General features: G+C 52.4%; 1 protein-coding gene across 2 annotated transcripts in view; it reads left to right on the top strand.

The window, feature by feature from the left end:
- The window catches only part of LOC137431766 (inactive dipeptidyl peptidase 10), a 707,001-nt gene that overhangs the window by 608,213 nt on the left and 80,684 nt on the right, over nt 1–18,104 (top strand). For both annotated transcript variants that reach the window (XR_010985336.2, XM_068123461.2), the window contains exons 16-17: nt 11,352–11,470; nt 13,244–13,291. Coding sequence is in view for 1 of the 2 variants with exons in the window: in XM_068123461.2 (XP_067979562.2) it covers nt 11,352–11,470; nt 13,244–13,291 (167 nt within the window). In the remaining variant the exon portion in view is untranslated. The remainder of the gene's footprint in view (nt 1–11,351; nt 11,471–13,243; nt 13,292–18,104) is intronic.

The raw sequence follows: 18,104 nt of genomic DNA, 5'->3' as shown, positions 1-18,104 counted from the left end.
TTTTCGTTTAAGATAACCAGGCCTGTGCAGGCCGAGGTTGGTCTTAAAGTATTTTAATTACAAATTAGAGGCGCATAAGATTGTGAATCAAACAACGACGGGTGAAACAAACTCCGATGGAACTTTTTCAAATTTGTTATGCATACTTCCGCATCCGCAAGATGGCGGCCTCCATTGAGCGGTTTGGTGCGTCAAAGCTTCGAAATTCTCAAGCCAAGGGATCCAGCATTATCTGTTTTTTCAACATAATACGTACGCGTTCATTGACAACACCGGCTTCGCCGGCTACTAACTTCTAATCTAGTGTGTGGGTGTATGTGTATCTACGCATAAGTAAGAACGCTTTTGAATATTGGGTCGCCACGTCAAAATCCAAGATGGCCGCCGCCATGTATGTCTGAACCTTGTGAGCGGAATATTTTGAAAAATAAGCGAAGTACCAACTTCTAATCTGGTGTGTGGGTGTATCTAGACATAAGGAAGAACGCTATTGAAAATTGCGTCACCAGATCAAAATCCAAGAAGGCTGCCACCATATATATGTCTGAACATTGTGAGCGAAATATCTTGAAAATTAAAGAACTACTAACTTATAATCTGGTGTGTGGGTGTATCTAGGCATAAGGGAGAACGCTATTGAAAATTGGGTCGCCACGTCAAAATCCAAGATGGCCGCCACCATATATATGTCTGAACCTTGTCAGCGAAATATCTTGAAAACTAAACGAACTACTAACTTATAATCTGGTGTGTGGGTGTATCTAGGCATAAGGGAGAACGCTATTGAAAATTGGGTCGCCACGTCAAAATCCAAGATGGCCGCCACCATATATATGTCTGAACCTTGTCAGCGAAATATCTTGAAAACTAAACGAACTACTAACTTCTAATCTGGTGTGTGGGTGTAGATCTACGCTTAAGGGAAAACGCTATTGCAAATTGAGTCACCACGTCAAAATCCAAGATGGCCGCCTTGCGTCTTCCACTTTGTGAACTCACATCACTTCACCGACGGGAGACCTAGGCGTAACACTTGTTGTACATGGAGACCACCATGTTATTAAATCAGTGCCGAGCACTCCGTTTGGTTAGAGTGCTTGGAATCAGGCAAGCCGCTTCGCAAACTACTTGCTAACGGAAAATCCTAGGTGAAGATGGTCGTGAGGTATCGTGTTCTATGGAATCTCCAGTTTAAGAAAGGATCCAGAGAAGAATTGGGGAACTATAGACCTGTTCGTTTAACTTCAGTTGCGTGGATGGTGTTGGGGCCATTGATTAGGGCCAGTTGAACCATTTAAGAAAATATAAACTAATTAAAGGCAGTCAGCATGTGTTTACCAAAGGTAAGTCATGTTTAACAAATCTTTAAGAGTTCTTTGAAGCAGTTTCTGGTTGGGTGGATGAGGAAATGGCAGTGGACATGTAGTATATCTTGACTTTAAGAAGGCTTTTGATAAGTTACCACATAGGAGGTTGTTAGGGCCAAGATGAGGGCTTGTGGAGTGGCTTGTCAGGTAGATAATAACTTGTATTGCAAACTGGCTTCGTGATAGGAATCAAACAGTAGCTGTGAGTGGGAGGATGTCTTGCTGGGAGGATGTAAGTAATGGGGTGCTTCAGGGGTCAGGACAAGGACAATTATTATTCATAACTTACATCAATATAGTGGGGTTAAGAACAGGCTTTCCAAATTTGTAGATGACTTATAGCTTGGAGATAACAGAGAGAGGTGGATGAGGGGGGGGGGGGGGCGTTGTAATCAGGTTCAGGAAAGCATTGAAACTTGCATAGAATGGACAAAAAATTGGCAGATGCAATTTCACCAAAACAAGTGTGAGATGCTGGGGATGGGTACAAAGAGCCGCCTTTGGGGGCCATTTCCCCCCCCGCAGAGCAGGGATTGGCCTTTTTTGGGCACCGAGGTCCCCTTTTTGAAGCAATGTTTTACAGCCGGATGCCCTTCCTGCCGCTAGCCCTGTTAGTCGCCTCTTGCGACACACAGGGATTTATCAGTGAACTGGTACTCAATTTGCCGACCTCAGAAGGATGAGAGCAGGCTGAGTCAACCCCCCTGGTGTTAATTCAGTGATCAACTGGGATTTCGAACCCAGGATTCTACGATCCCAAGCCGGCACCCTAACCGCTAAGCAAACACCAACCTAAATTCAGCAACCAACACCAGGTACAAATAATGGAAATAGAGATTATGTGATGTAAGTGGCAATTTTGGAGTATCACACAGGAGAAGGATCGAGAAAGATCTGGTTGTAGTGATAGATGTAAGGGGTAAGCAGACAGGACAATACCATGCAGCTATAGGCAAAAATAGCGTTTTAGGTTGTATCCGTAGGGGAATAAATTATAAATCAAAATAGGTGGTTTCAACATTGTGAAGGAATGTAATGAAGCCTCATCCAGAACATTGTGTGCAGTTTTGGTCACCACAACTTAGGAAGGACATATAGCTGTCATAGAGAGAGTTCAGCGCAGGGATACTAGATTGATTTCAGGCCGAGCTAGACTCAGCTCTGATGAGCAGCTGAGGGAGACAGAGCTTTATACATTAGAAAGGAGGCGCTTATGAGGGGATATGATAGAGATATTTAAGATAATGAAGGGTATATAGACAAAATAAGTGCAAAATAATTATTCAGCACAACAGGCAGTGATAGGATCAGGGGCCATAACCTGAGAGTAAAGGAGAAGAGAGTTAAGACGGTAGTAAGGCATGAATCTTTCTCCCTTCTCCCTATCCCTCTCCGCTCTCCCCTCTGGAAAAAATGCAAAAAAAAAGCTTTCCTCTTTATTTTATTTCAATAATTAAAATAAATATATTTCCCCTTTTTATTTTGATACCCTTGGGATATTGCCGTGTGTGCTACATTGTCTCATCCACATTACTACCCCAATGGAATTGTGTCGTTTTGACGGATAAAATTTGTCTGGTGTTGTTGTAGCACGGGCATGGGACAAATGGCCTCCTCCTCAATCTAGTTTCGTTGTGTATCTTTGTGTCTGAAAGAATGTTGTTGTTTTATCCTGCAGCTTTCAAATAATTTTTTTTATTTCAATGGAATTCTATTTGTCAACACTGTAGAACACAAATCGCTTTGTTTACACTTCCAAAACCCCTCAGTTTAGCAGTACTTGGGCAAAATTTTACACCATTGCGACCAATCAAATTTGCTGCTCGTGCTCTCAGGTTGGAGGAATATTGAGATTCGGACAAAATGGCGGCTCATGTTCGTGCTGGAAAATAAAAGCAAGCGTGGAAAAGACCCGTCCCATGTCCTTTTTCTCAAAACTGCATGGGCTAAGGTGTTCCATGAACTCTCTCATTCATCAACTTTTTATTTTATATAATATCTGTAATGCTTATATGCTTCATGGAAACATGCTATCTTCGCATTACCAAAAGGGATAAAGGAGAAACAAACGCTTCGGACAAAAAACAAAACTCCTCGACATTCTCGTCACAATCAAAACACTGAAATGGAACTAAGCTGGACACATAGCAAGAATAATGGACATTTAGTGGACAACACGATTTACAATCTGAAAACTCTTACAACGCCCAAACATGAGATGGAGAGACAAAATTGATTACATTTACTGGAGTACAATGGCCCCAAATTGCATTGAATCTTACTATAATTCACCAAATGTCCGTCTGTCCGTTCGAAGGTACCACAAAAACGGCTCAACCAATCGTAATGATATTTTGGGTGGGTATTCCTGGGACCACCTAGAGTAAAATAGGATATATTATTTTTCCAGGTTTTCCAATTTTCCCAAACACGATGGAATAATATTTACCGATATGAACAGTGATGTGGCTTTTGTTGAAAGTCTACGTACCAGGAGAGAGTAGATCGACTCCTGACGAACTCTTCCTATATAAACGTGCAGCTCCAAAGTAACACGGCAGCGTGTGCAAAGTGACTGAGAAACAGGTGTAGCGGCCGCTTCCGTGTTACAGATTCAGCGCGCACTCTTCACACATAAACGTGCGACTGAGAAAGACGTGTAGCGGCCGCTTCCGTTTTGCAGAATTCAATCTTTTTTGAAAATGGGCGCAATGTACTGTTTAGATTTTGATGATTTGCGTGTAATATGATTCAACGGATGTTTATATGAATCGTTTAAAATAAAATAAAAGCCTTCAATTTCTGATATTTTGCCTTTTCATTTGGGCTTCCCAATTGAAGCCCCGCCCATAGGGTGGGTACCGTTGCTAGTAGAACATAATGGACAATGATGATGGAGGAATTTTGGTCCTGCAGTGCCACAGCGGTCCACTGCCCTTGATATCCTGTCCGCCAGTGCAGCGGGAGACAGGATTTTGTGCATGTTTGCGCCTGTATGTATGTCATCAAATTTTCAACAAAACTTTATTATGAGATTATAAAGTTTCATCCAATTGACTTGGATGGAAGAAGTTTTGGGAACTGAGTGGCGTGCTGATGAGGAGGAGAGTGTCGCTGAAGCTGAAGGGAAAGGTGTATGCTGCATGTGTGAGAAGTGTTATGATTTATGGGAGTGAGACATGGGTAATGAACGTAGAGCAGCAACGAAGGCTGGAAAGGGTGGAAATGCGAATGGTTCGATGGATGTGCGGAGTATCGTTGAGAGAGAGGAAGACAAATGATGAATTGCGAAAGATTATGGGAATATTGCCTGTGATTGATGCTGTGAAGAGGAACAGGTTGAGATGGTTTGGTCATGTATTGAGGAAGGATGAAAGTGACTGGTTGAGAAGAGTGATGGAAGTTAATGTAGAAGGAAGTAGAGGACGGGGAAGACCGAGAAAGACTTGGCTAAAGATGGTGGAAGAAGAAATGCGGGCAAGGGGGTTAACAAGGAGAGATGCAGAAAATAGGGCAAAATGGAGAAGATTGTCATGGGGACCGCAAGGCTAACCCCCGCTCTAGCAGGGAACATGGCCTTAAAATGCATGTTGTTGTTGTTGTTGTTGTATCCAATTGACTTGGAATCTGAACAAGTTTTGCATATTGGTTCATCATACAAAAGCTAGAAGCCTATTGTTTTTGACGTCCAAAGGTCAAGGATACAGCAACTGATTTCGCAAGTACCGGTCTATGATCGCTTTGTTTGTCTATATGTCTGTCCGTTTGTCCAGGCCATTACCTTTTAACCATTTGAGCTTTTGTCATCAAATTTTCAACAAACATTTATTGTTAGAATATGGAGAAGTTAAGTTAATATATTTTACATTTTTTTTCCAGCTGTAGTTTTCGTTTAGTTTTAGCTCGAGTATAACGCAGACGCCGCCATTCTCGGACTTTGCATTTTGCGATGCTTTCTACTCGGACATGGTTCACTTTCTTAGCATTTCCCACTATGATGTTGTTGGTGTAGAGGTTAACAAGTTGGGCCAGGTACCAGACACCAGAATCTGGGCCAAATGGTCAGGATATGTCAAGAAGATTCATTAACAGCAACCATACTAAAATACGCCATTTATGTCTGTCCTTCTGTCTGATGAATTTTTGACGCAAATTCATTCCATCCTTACTTATCCAATCTCAACCAAACTTGACAGGATGACCAAGGGTTACATTGAAGAGCAGGGCTCTTGCTTGAGACGGACGAAGTGACGGGCAAGACACAAACTCGTCTGAGAAGATGTTTATTGTAAAAAACCAACTCGGGAACTCTAAAAAGCCCGTTTATCGGGCTGCATATATATCACAACCAGAAAGCACAACCGAAACCGAAAGCCACGCCTCTCAGGCGAGGCGCGCTTTGGTGGTCACGTGACCGACAGGTGCAAAGGATTATAACCGCACGCGCGGCACGCTTTGGTGGTCACGTGACCGGCCACCCCGGCGCCGTGGTTTGCCCGCCGGTTACGTCACCGGCTGGAGCAAGGAGATTCTGTTGTTGGTCTCGCTTGGGGGACCCATGGGTCGCTACACATGCCCCCCCCAGAATGGACTTGATCCAGGAAGGTCAATCTGAGGGGGGTCCAGATGACCCGACCGAAACGACCCCTGGCCAGTCGCGGGGGGTGGGGGGGTCCGGTGTGGTGGCGGGTGGTCGGACATGTGCAGTGGACGGGGGGCGGCCGCGCCGCGGTGGGAGAGCCAGCCGTGGCGGCTGGCCGACGTCCATGTGGGCCGGCTTGAGGCGGTCCAGCGAAATCCGGTCCGCCCGGCCGCCGATGTTGACGATGAAGGACTTGTTGTCCCGTCGTAGGACCCGGAAGGGTCCGTCGTATGGTGGCCGGAGCGGCCCCCGGTGCGCGTCATGGCGCACGAAGACGTACTCCGCCGTGCGGAGTGCTGGGGGGACGTAGGATTGGGGGTCGCCGTGGCGGGACGTGGGCACCGGGGCAAAACGTCGGGCAGCCTCCTGGAAGTCCGTGCGCTGGCGCGCGGCGGACCAGGGGCTGGTGGCGTCGGGAATGAACTCGCCCAGTACGTGGAGGGCCTGGCCGTACACCAGCTCGGCGGTGGACGCCTGGAGGTCCTCTTTGGGAGCCGTGCAGAGGCCCAAAAGGACCCACGGGAGCCGGTCGGCCCAGCCGTCATCCTGGAGGCCGGCCATGAGTGCGGCCTTCATGGAGCGGTGGAACCGCTCGCACAACCCGTTGGCCTGGGGGTGGTAGGCCGTGGTGCGGTGCAGGGTAGCGCCCAACGTGCGGGCGACCGCGCCCCATAGTTCGGACGTGAACTGTGGGCCGCGGTCCGACGAGATGTCCGCTGGTGCGACGAAACGCGCGACGCAGGTGGCGATGAACGCCTGGGCCACGTCGGCGGTGGTGGTGGAGGCAAGGGGCATGGCCTCCGGCCACCTGGTGGTCCTGTCCACCATGGTAAGCAGGTGGGTGAACCCCTGCGACGGGGGAAGGGGACCCACCAGGTCCACGTGGACGTGGTCGAACCGTCGCTCGGGCATGGTGAAGGGAGCCAGCGGAGCCTGGGTATGATGGTGGACCTTGGCCCGCTGGCAGGGTGTGCAGGCGTTGGCCCAGTCGCGGACGTCCCGTCGCAGCCCATGCCAGACGAAACGCGCTGCCACCAGCCTCTGGGACGCCTTCCGGCCCGGGTGAGAGAGGCCCTGGAGCGAAGCAAAAATGCGACGCCGCCAGGTGACCGGCACAATGGGGCGAGGTCGGCCTTGGGAGATGTCGCACAGCAGGACCGTGTCCGCGAAGGGGACGTCAGTCAAGCGGAGGCCCGTGTCCGCCACCCGGAGCGCCTGCACCGTGCCGTCGGTGGCCTGGTCCGTTGCCATTAGGGCGAAATCGACGCCGAGGTGAACGGCGTTGGCGCCGGCTCGAGAAAGGCAGTCGGCCACGGCGTTGTCCTTCCCGGCGACGTGCCGGATGTCCGTGGTGTACTCCGACACGGCGGAGAGGTGGCGCTGCTGGCGGGCCGACCACGGCTCCGTGACCTTGGCCATGGCGAAAACCAATGGCTTGTGGTCGACAAAAGCCGTGAACGGGCGGCCCTCCAGGAGGTGGAAAAAATGGCGGACGGCCAGGTACAGCCCGAGGAGCTCGTGGTCGAAGGTGCTGTACTTCAACTCGTTGGGCATGAGTTGCCGGCTGAAGAACGCGAGCGGCTGCCAGGCCCCGTTTACCCATTGTTCATGGACCGCGCCCACGGCGTAGTCGGAGGCGTCCGTGGTGAGGGCGATTGGAGCCTGGGGTACCGGGTGGGCCAGCAGCGTGGCGTTGGCGAGGGCCCGTTTTGCGCCAGTATAAGCAGCGTCCATGTCCGTGGACCAGACAACATCACGTTTCGCCGGCTGGCCGCGGAGGGCGGCGTTCAAGGGCCGCATGAGTTGCGCAGCTTGGGGCACGAAGCGGTGATAAAAGTTCACCATCCCGAGGAACTCCTGCAGCGCCTTGACGGAGCGGGGGCGCGGGAAAGCGGCGATGGCCTCGACTTTGGCTGGTAGCGGCACGGCGTTGGTCCGGGTGATGCGGTGGCCCAAAAAGTCGATCGTCGCTGCACCAAAGTGACATTTGGCCGGGTTGACGATCAATCCGTGCTTGCTGAGGCGGCCGAACAGCGTCCGGAGGTGGAGGAGGTGCTCGGCTCTGGACGTGCTGGCGACGAGGATATCGTCCAGGTAGGTGTAGAGGAACGGCAAGTTGCGCAGCACGCCGTCCATCAGGCGCTGGAACGCCTGTGCCGCGTTTTTGAGGCCGAAGGGCATCCGGAGGAATTCAAAGAGGCCGAAAGGTGTAATAACGGCCGTCTTCGGGATGTCGGCCGGGCAGACGGGCACCTGGTGGTACCCCCGAATCAGGTCCACTTTTGAAAAAATGGTCCGCCCCGCCAACTGGGCGGAAAAATCCTGGATGTGCGGGATGGGGTACCTGTCGGGGGTAGTGGCGTCATTAAGGCGGCGGTAGTCGCCGCATGGCCGCCATCCGCCCCCCGGCTTCGGGACGATGTGCAGCGGCGAGGCCCAGGCGCTGTCGGAGCGCCGCACGATGCCGAGGCGCTCCAGCGCGGCGAACTCGGCCTTGGCGACGGTGAGTTTGGCGGGATCGAGACGGCGAGCCCGGGCGTACACCGGCGGGCCCATAGTGGGGATGTGATGCTCGATGCCGTGACGCACCGCGATGGCCGAAAACGTCGGTCGCGTGAGGGCCGGGAACTCTGCGAGGAGACGTGCGAAGTCTTCTGCCAATGGGAGGACGCAGGAAAACTTGGTGGGCGTGGAACGGCTCAAAGCGCATGCCAGGGAGCTGAAAGTTTCGGCGTTGACGAGACGCCGGCATTTCACGTCGACCAGCAGCCCGTGGGCGCACAGAAAATCGGCCCCGAGCAAAGCCTCGGGGACGTCCGCCGTCACGAACTCCCAGTGAAAGAGCTGGCTGCTGAAGCGGAGGGCGATGGTGCGTGGGCCGAAGGTGCGGATGGCGGAGCCGTTGGCCGCGATTAAGGAGGGGCCGCAAACGGCGGCCCGCCTGTCCTCCGCCGAAGCGGGAATGATGCTCAGCTGGGCGCCGGTGTCGCAGAGAAAGCGCCGCCCCGACGCTTGGTCCGCGATGAATAGCAGGTTTCCGGAATGGCCAGCGTTCATTGCTGGTAGGGAACGCCGGCCCGCCCGTTTCCCGACTTGCCGAACGTGCACGGGGGTCGACATGATCGGGCCTGCCGCCCGAACCTGGCGTGGAAATAACACCAGGCCGGGTCCGGCGGGGGCTCCGGTCAACGTGTCGGGACCGGGCGACGCGGCGTCGCCGCTGCCAGTCGCGCCGGCCCGGCGGCCTCTGGGAAGGAAACTGCGTCGCGGGCGCCGGGCGGGTGGGCGGGAGGGTTCCCGGCCACCACCCCGACGAGCTGGCTCGCCGCTCCGGCGAGCTGGCTTGCCGAATCGATCTTGTCGGCCTCCTTGGCGAGGTCGCGGGGGTTCACGATGGTCGTGCCTGCCAGGGCGACCCATACCTGGGCCGGGAGCTGGCGAAGAAAAAGCTCCCGAAACAGGAAATCCGAGGGGTGCTCGCCGAGCAACGCGAGCATGTAGTCCATGCGTTCGGACGGGCGCGTATCGCCGAGCTCAGGAAGGTCGAGCAGGCGTCGTGCGCGCTCAGCCGGGGAGAGGGCGAAAGCGCCCAGAAGAAGTGCCTTGATGGCGTCGTGCTTGCTGTCAGCGGGCGGGTTCTGGAGGAAGCTCAGGCAGCGGGCGGCGGCCACGGAGCCAAGCGCGGCGACCACATAATGGTATCGCGTAGCGTCCTCCGTTATGCTACGCAGGGCGAACTGGGAGTCCGCCTGCGCGAACCAGACGGCGGCGTGTGCTTCCCAGAAGGTGGGCAATTTGAGGGACACTGCGGTGTCCATCGCGTGTCGTAAATTCGGGGTCACCAGTGAAGAGCAGGGCTCTTGCTTGAGACGGACAAAGTGACGGGCAAGACACAAACTCGTCCGAGAAGATGTTTATTGTAAAAACCAACTCGGGAACTCTAAAAAGCCCGTTTATCGGGCTGCATATATATCACAACCAGAAAGCACAACCGAAACCGAAAGCCACGCCTCTCAGGCGAGGCGCGCTTTGGTGGTCACGTGACCGACAGGTGCAAAGGATTATAACCGCACGCGCGGCACGCTTTGGTGGTCATGTGACCGGCCACCCCAGCGCCGTGGTTTGCCCGCCGGTTACGTTACCGGCTGGAGAAAGGAGATTCTGTTGTTGGTCTCGCTTGGGGGATCCATGGGTCGCTACAACATAATGAAGGTTGTAACGCATTCATTTGCCCCCCTCCCCAAGGGGGTTTTCTCCCCCGAGCGGGTTTTCCCCACCATTGCCTTCAATGGGTTGTGTGTTGAGGTGTATAGCCATATTAAGTTTGCTTTATCGTGGCGTTTGTCCAAAGAAGGAGATTTATCGTGGCGTGTTTCCAAAGAAGAAGATTTATCGTGGCGTTTTTCCAAAGAAGAAGATTTATCGTGGCGTTTTTTCAAAAATTCCAAAGACGCTTTTAATAAAAATTTTTTGATGATAATCGCATATTATTAATGTTATTACAAAACATTATTAATACTAATAATGTCCGACTTCCCCAAGGCATTTTTCCTGCAGTGAAAACGTGTATAAATAGCTTATAGTTATAATGGCATTTCTGTGGGAGCAACGGCTTCTACAGGAAGAAAAAATATTATAAACCACAAACACGTATGCTTGGCTTTTTAAACAGTCGCTAATGCTCATTATAACACTAAATGAAGAAATTTGGAGGAATCCCGACATCCTTGAAGTAAGGTTTACTTAAAGAACTGAGCGAAGATCTACTGTACTCTATATACCCCACAAATGTTGGGTTAATAACATGGCCCTTTCTGCCGCTACTATGGCATTTTTCGTAGCAAACTTTTGAAACTCGCTCCTGCTGTTTGATACGAAACTGAACGGGAGAAGCTCGGGTTGTGCTCCTTTACCAAGCAGCTAGCTAGCGCTTGCCAAGCCAGCCGTTCCTTAGCGGTTTTGAATAGAGTGCTTGCTGAAATGCTTAAACCACTTGGCGATATCTCCACAAGAAACTTGGTAAATGAACACACACCCAATGTTCTTGAGACCCGCCCATAGATCGACTGTAATCTATATACCCCAAAGAGGAATGACCCTTCCTGCCCCTCCCGGAGTCTGCGGGTGTACTAGTTATTTAAATAACAAGCATATCACAAATAATAATTTGGAATGACAATGCCATGTTGTGAAAGCATAGACCTCATGACCTCAATTCAGCATTATCATCACACAACCTAATCGTCTTATGCAGTGGTAAAAAAAGCACATCATTTGCTGTTGTCAGGCTAACATCCTCAATAAATAATGCATTCACCATCTATTATTTTGCTCCATGCCAGTGTGGAGACGAGGGGTGCTTTTGAGCGGACATGCCTGACCTGTGACCTTCTTCCTAACTGTTCCATCCATCGGGCTGAGTTCAGTCCAGAGGCTGGACAGTTCCTGCTCTACTGTGACGGTACAATGTTACACCTGCTGAGTGTCATGCATAATGTTTCATTTAATGTGTGTGTGTGTGTGTGTGTGTGTGTGTGTGTGTGTGTGTGTGTGTGTGTGTGTGTGTGTGTGTGTGTGTGTGTGTGTGTATATATATTGTTACGGAATCGGACGACGGCACTCCCCTTACCGAGGGGGGTTTAATCCCCTCGTCGTTAAGCTGGCCCTCTCCGTTCCTGGAGCTACCCCGCTCCCCTGTGGGGTGGGATTGGCCGAGGTGATTGGTCAAGGGATTCCCGTACACCTCCGCCAATCCCTCCACAAGGCAGGTGGGTAACTCCGCTCGAATCCCGGACAAGATGGAGTTTGCCGAGCGGTTTAGCAATCCGAAATCCGAGCCGTTAGCAAAGACTAACCCGATTCATAAGCGTTGGCCGAAATCGCACCACAGGAACTCAATTGACAGAAGGGATGAAAGCGATCGGATGAGAAAGAAACCAAAGGAAAGGGAGAACACGTATTTATTAATTATTTACACAAACCAAAATCAAAGAGAAGAAAACAAATGTAACTTACAGGGAAAGAAGACACAGTGCAATTCTTAAAAACAAGCTTAAGTTATACCCACAGGACAGAACAAACAGACTCACACGAATAGGGAATGGCAGGCAGGAATGGCTGGAAGGATGAGAAGGGTCAGGTGGGACAGCAGAACGGCCGGGCCGGGAGCGAACAGCCGCCGACTCTCCACCCTCGGGTCCACACCGCCGGGATGTTCGCAGCAGCGCGTCGGAGCTTGACGTGGCAGGTCTGGTTGAAAACAGCGTCTCCCTTACTCGTACTCCCGCAGGTTGCACGTCTCTCTTAACAGACTCAAGCGCCTTCCTTTAAGAAACTTCCTTCGTGCTCCCTTGCTCATCCCGCTCCCTCAATCATCTGGCCCCTCGCTCATCTCGCTCCCTCAATCATCTGCGCTCCCTCACTCCTCTCTCCGTGGGGGCTTCCCGTTCCCGTAACGGGTTATATAGCCACCCTCTCGAACCTTCACGAACCTGCTCGATCTTTCTTTCTCCGCCCTCTCAAGCCAAACCCACTGAGTCTTGGTTGGTCGGCAAGGGTTTTCTGGCTCCACCTTCTGATGACGATGGGTGGGCAACGCCCTTTTTCTTCGAGCTGACCACGTGTGCAATGGAGGCGAATGCTGTTGGAAATGTAGGCTTTGGGGCAATTGAAAGGGGCATCTATCTTATTTGATTTGGTGCAGCGTAAGATCGACTAGTGGGAATATAGCCTTAACTAGAACACAGAATAACGAGATAACTATAGAGAGGTTCTATGATTGGCTATGTGCCTGTACATGGACTAACTAAGGTGCACTCATTTCAATTAACAGCCAATTAAGGGGAAATGTACACAGGGGTTATTTACGAGTATAAGGGATTTTAATACTAAATTTGATAAAGTGAAGGTTCTAAAAACTGCAACAATATATATATATATATATATATATATATATATATATATATCTTGAAGAGAGAGAAATATTGTTTTTATTGAACACTTGTAGGAATTGAATACATATTCCATATTTGCTTGTTCAGCTCAGAGAGCTCAATGTCTCTATCCAAGATGCTTTCCAAAGAAACGGACAAATTACTATTTTGTCATCCACTACATTTTTCCCTCTCCTGCTGTCGGTCCCCTTTAGGACAATGGCACTGGTGATTTGTTATAAAGGGTTATGTGAAATCATAAACTTGAGTGAAATTGTGACATCCTCAATGCTTTGTTGTAGGCCCAGCTATACCATCTCTGTCAGTGCACAACAGTTTGGATCCTTCTCGTGAGTATTGACTCCACGTCTCCACCTATAATCCATCATTATATTCCCATAATATTATACTGTATTGCACTTTGCTCCTGATTTCACTTGGAATTGTAGTTTAATTCGCTGAACCGCAGACATATCCTTCACACAGTGTGAGGTTTGTATTAATTTTGTTGCTTGACGTTCAATATAAGGATAAGAGCATGGACAATCCCCATAGGTTGGAATCCATGGGGAGGAGGAAATTCCTCCTTTGGAAATGCCCCATTAATTGCGGTGAGAAAAGTAGTGCCATTCTTGTGGCGTTGTTGGTACTCTGAGTGCCCTGGGAATTGATGGCACTTCCTCCAAGGTGTGTGTGTGTGTGTGTGTGTGTGTGTGTGTGTCTATGTGTCTATGTGCGTGTGTGTGTGTGTGTGTGTGTGTGTGTATGTGCGTGTGTGTGTGTGTGTGTGTGTCTATGTGCGTGTGTGTGTGACTGTGTGTCTATGTGTGTGTGTGTGTGTGTGTGTGTGTGTGTGTGTGTGTGTGTGTGTGAGAGACTATGTGTGTGTGTGTCAATGTGTGTGTGTGTGTCTATGTGCGTGTGTGTGTGTGTGTGTGTGTCTATGTGCGTGTGTGTGTGTGTGTCTATGTGCGTGTGTGTGTGTCTATGTGAGTGTGTGTGTGTGTGTGTGTGTGTCTATGTGCATGTGTGTGTGTGTGTGTGTCTATGTGCGTGTGTGTGTGTGTGTATGTGTCTATGTACGTGTATGTGTGTGTGTGTGTGTGTGTGTCTATGTGCGTGTGTGTGTGTGTGTGTGTGTGTGTGTCTATGTGCGTGTGTGTGTGTGTGTGTGTGTCTATGTGAGTGTGTGTGTGTGTGTGTCTATGTGAGTGTGTGTGTGTGTGTGTCTATGTGTGTGTGTGTGTGACTATGTGTGTGTGTCTATGTGTGTGTGTATGTGTGTCTATGTGCGTGTGTGTGTGTGTGTCTATGTGCGTGTGTGTGTGTGTGTGTCTATGTGCGTGTGTGTGTGTGTGTGTCTATGTGCGTGTGTGTGTGTGTGTGTCTATGTGCGTGTGTGTGTGTGTGTGTGTGTGTGTGTCTATGTGCGTGTGCATGTGTGTCTATGTGCGTGTGTGTGTGTGTGTGTGTGTGTGTGTGTGTGTCTATGTGCGTGTGTGTGTGTGTGTGTGTGTGTGTGTGTGTCTATGTGCGTGTGCATGTGTGTCTATGTGCGTGTGTGTGTGTGTGTGTGTATGTGCGTGTGCGTGTGTGTGTCTATGTGTGTGTGTGTGTGTGTGTGTGTGTGTGTGTGTGTGTGTGTGTGTGTGTACGTGTGTGTGTCTATGTGCGTGTGTGTGTGTGTGTCTATGTGAGTGTGTGTGTGTGCGTGTGCGTGTGCGTGTGTGTCTATGTGCGTGCGTGTGTGTGTGTGTGTCTATGTGCGTGTGCGTGTGTGTGTCTATGTGCGTGTGCGTGTGTGTGTGTCTATGTGTGTGTGTGTGTGTGTGTGTGTACGTGTGTGTGTGTGTGTGTACGTGTGTGTGTGTGTGTGTGTGTGTGTGTGTGTGTGTGTGTGTGTGTGTGTGTGTGTGTGTGTGTGTGTGTGTGTGTGTGTGTGTGTGTGTGTGTGTGTGTGTGTGTGTGAAAGAGGGATAGAATTGTAAGGAACAGAAATGAAAAAACGAGATGTGTGTGTACGAGTGTGTGTGTGTCAGCTTCAGTGCCAGCCTTTGATCCTGTTAAAGTAGTGTGAGGTTAAAGACATAAGACTATCATTCCGTTTTACTGCATTCACTCGAATGTTTAAAATCAACAAATGTTTGAAAAGTGAAAATTAAACCGCATTATGATGACACTTTAAACTTTCGTTGTATTTTATTTAAATGTCTTCCCAGGCTTCCCTGTAACTGCAACTTAAGCAATAACATAAACAAACCACTGAACTACTAGCGAGACGCCTCTACATGGGTGTTGTACCCCAAACGAAAGTTTGGAGCCAAATGTTCCCCATTCTTCGCTGCCGTCGCATTCGTCAGGGTGCGTGGTCACGGTCAGAGTCGGGTCCCCATGGACTGGCCCTATCGCTCTTGTCGGGGGCTAGACAACAACAAACCACTGTTTATATGGAACTTTATTTTATAGACCTCATTATTTGTGATGTATGATAACACATGTTCCCAGCCTATTTCATATTTTATGTACTTCTGAAGGAGCTGGGGCTCCCACGTCGATCGGAAGAATGGACGCGACAAAAAGCTGGAATTCATCCGAGTTGCTTTAATCAAACCAAACACTCAGGCACTCTGAAAAGCCCGTTTATCGGGCAGCAATATATATACATATTATCCCGGAGCGTTTGCCCAGGAAAGGCGAGAGGGGGCGTGGCCCAGCGTCCTGGCTGCGGCCTGGCAAGTTGAGGGCGAGCCTGCCCGGGCGTCCTGGACGAGCCCGGCATGGTGATCGCTCCGCGTCCTTGATAGGTGCAAGGCGATTGTGAAAACCCAGCGGTAGCCGCTACACACGTCCCCCCAGAATCGACTTGCACCGGCAGGGTCAATTTGAGGGGGGTCCTGATGACCCGGCCGAAGCGACCCCTGGCGGGTCGTGGGAGGGGGTCCGGTGTGGTGGTGGGCGGTCGAGTGGGGGGCACCGTGGACGGGGGGCGGCTTCGCCGCGGCGGAAGGGCCACCCGTGGTGGGTGGTCGACGTCCACGTGCGCCGGCTTGAGGCGGTCCACCGCAATCCGGTCCGACCTGCCGCCGATGTCGATGACGAACGACTTGTCGTCCCGTCGCAGCACCAGGAAGGGCCCGTCGTACGGCGGCCGGAGTGGCCCCTGATGTGCGTCGTGACGCACAAAAACATACTCCGCTGTGCGAAGTGCTGGGGGGACGTAGGACTGGGGGTCACCGTGGTGGGATGTTGGCATGGGGGCAAACCGTCGGGCGGCCTCCTGGAGGTCCGAGCGCTGGTGAGCTGCGGACCAGGGACTGGTAGCGTCGGGCACGAATTCGCCCGGGACGCGTAGCGCCTGGCCATAGACAAGCTCGGCGGTGGATGCCTGGAGGTCCTCCTTGGGGGCCGTGCGGAGGCCCAAAAGGACCCACGGCAGCCGGTCGGCCCAACCGCCGTCTTGAAGGCCGGCCATGAGCGCGGCCTTCATGGAGCGGTGGAATCGCTCGCACAACCCGTTTGCTTGGGGGTGGTAGGCCGTAGTACGGTGGAGCTTCACCCCCAGGTTGCGGGCGACCGCGCCCCACAGCTCGGAGGTGAACTGTGGACCGCGGTCTGACGAGATGTCCGCCGGTGCGCCGAAGCGGGCGACCCAGGTGGCGATGAAAGCCTGCGCCACGTCGGCGGTGGTGGTGGAGACGAGGGGAACGGTCTCCGGCCACCTGGTGGTCCTGTCCACCATGGTGAGCAGGTGTGTGAACCCCCTTGAAGGGGGGAGGGGGCCCACCAAATCCACGTTGACGTGGTCGAAACGTCGTTCGGGCACGGTGAAAGGTGCCAGCGGGGCCTGGGTGTGTCGGTGGACCTTGGCCCGTTGGCAGGCCGTGCAGGTGCTGGTCCAATCGCGGACGTCCCGACGAAGGCCGTGCCAGACGAATCGCGCCGACACCAGCTTCTGGGAAGCTTTCCGGCCCGGGTGGGAAAGGCCGTGGAGGGAGGCGAAGATGCGGCGTTGCCAGGTGACGGGCACGATGGGGCGAGGCTGGCCTTGGGAGACGTCGCAGAGCAGGACAGTGTCCGCGAAGGGGATGTCGGCCAGGCGGAGGCCCGTGTCTGCCGCCCGGAGGGCTTGCACCGTGGTGTCGGTGGTTTGGTCCGCCGCCATAAGCGCAAAGTCCATGCCCAGGTGGACCGCGTTCGCGCTGGCCCGGGAAAGACAGTCGGCCACGGCGTTGTTTTTGCCGGCGACGTGCCGGATGTCCGTGGTAAACTCCGACACGGCGGAGAGGTGGCGCTGTTGGCGGGCCGACCACGGCTCCGTGACCTTGGCCATGGCGTAAACCAACGGCTTGTGGTCGACGAACGCCGTGAAAGGTCGGCCCTCCAGGAGGTGGCGGAAATGGCGGACGGCCAGGTGTAGACCGAGGAGCTCCCAGTCAAACGTGCTGTATTTGAGCTCATTCGGCCGGAGCTGCCGGCTGAAAAAAGCGAGTGGCTGCCAAGCCCCGTTCACCCATTGCTCATGTACGGCGCCCACCGCGTAGTCGGAGGCATCCGTGGTGAGGGCGATGGGAGCGTTGAGCACCGGGTGAGCGAGCAGTGTTGCGTCGGCGAGGGCCCGCTTTGAGCTTTGGAAGGCCGCATCCATTGCTGCGGGCCAGGCGATGTCGTGCTTGGCCGGCTTGCCCCGGAGGGCTTCGTAGAGGGGCCGCATGAGTTGAGCAGCGCGGGGCACGAAGCGGTGATAAAAATTCACCATTCCCAGGAATTCCTGCAGGGCCTTTATGGTGCGGGGACGCGGGAACGTGGTGATGGCCTCGACCTTGGTTGGCAGCGGCACGGCCCCGTTCTTGGTGATGTGGTGGCCCAAAAAATCAACGGCCGTCGTGCCGAAGTGGCATTTGGTCGGGTTGACGATGAGGCCGTGCTCGCTGAGGCGCCCGAACAGTGTTCGGAGGTGGAGCAGGTGCTCGGCCCGAGACGTGCTGGCGACGAGGATGTCGTCCAGTTAAACGAAAAGGAACGGCAGGTCACGCAGCACGCCGTCCATCAAGCGCTGGAACACCTGAGCCGCGTTCTTGAGACCAAACGGCATCCGCAAGAATTCGAATAAGCCGAACGGCGTGATGACTGCCGTTTTAGGGACGTCGGCCGCCCTGACAGGTA

This window comes from Myxine glutinosa, chromosome 7 (assembly GCF_964187855.1).
Source record: "Myxine glutinosa chromosome 7, kmMyxGlut1.1, whole genome shotgun sequence".
Lineage (NCBI taxonomy): Eukaryota > Metazoa > Chordata > Myxini > Myxiniformes > Myxinidae > Myxine > Myxine glutinosa.
Note: the sequence above shows the minus strand (reverse complement) of the source record. Positions and strands in the feature narration are given on the sequence as shown.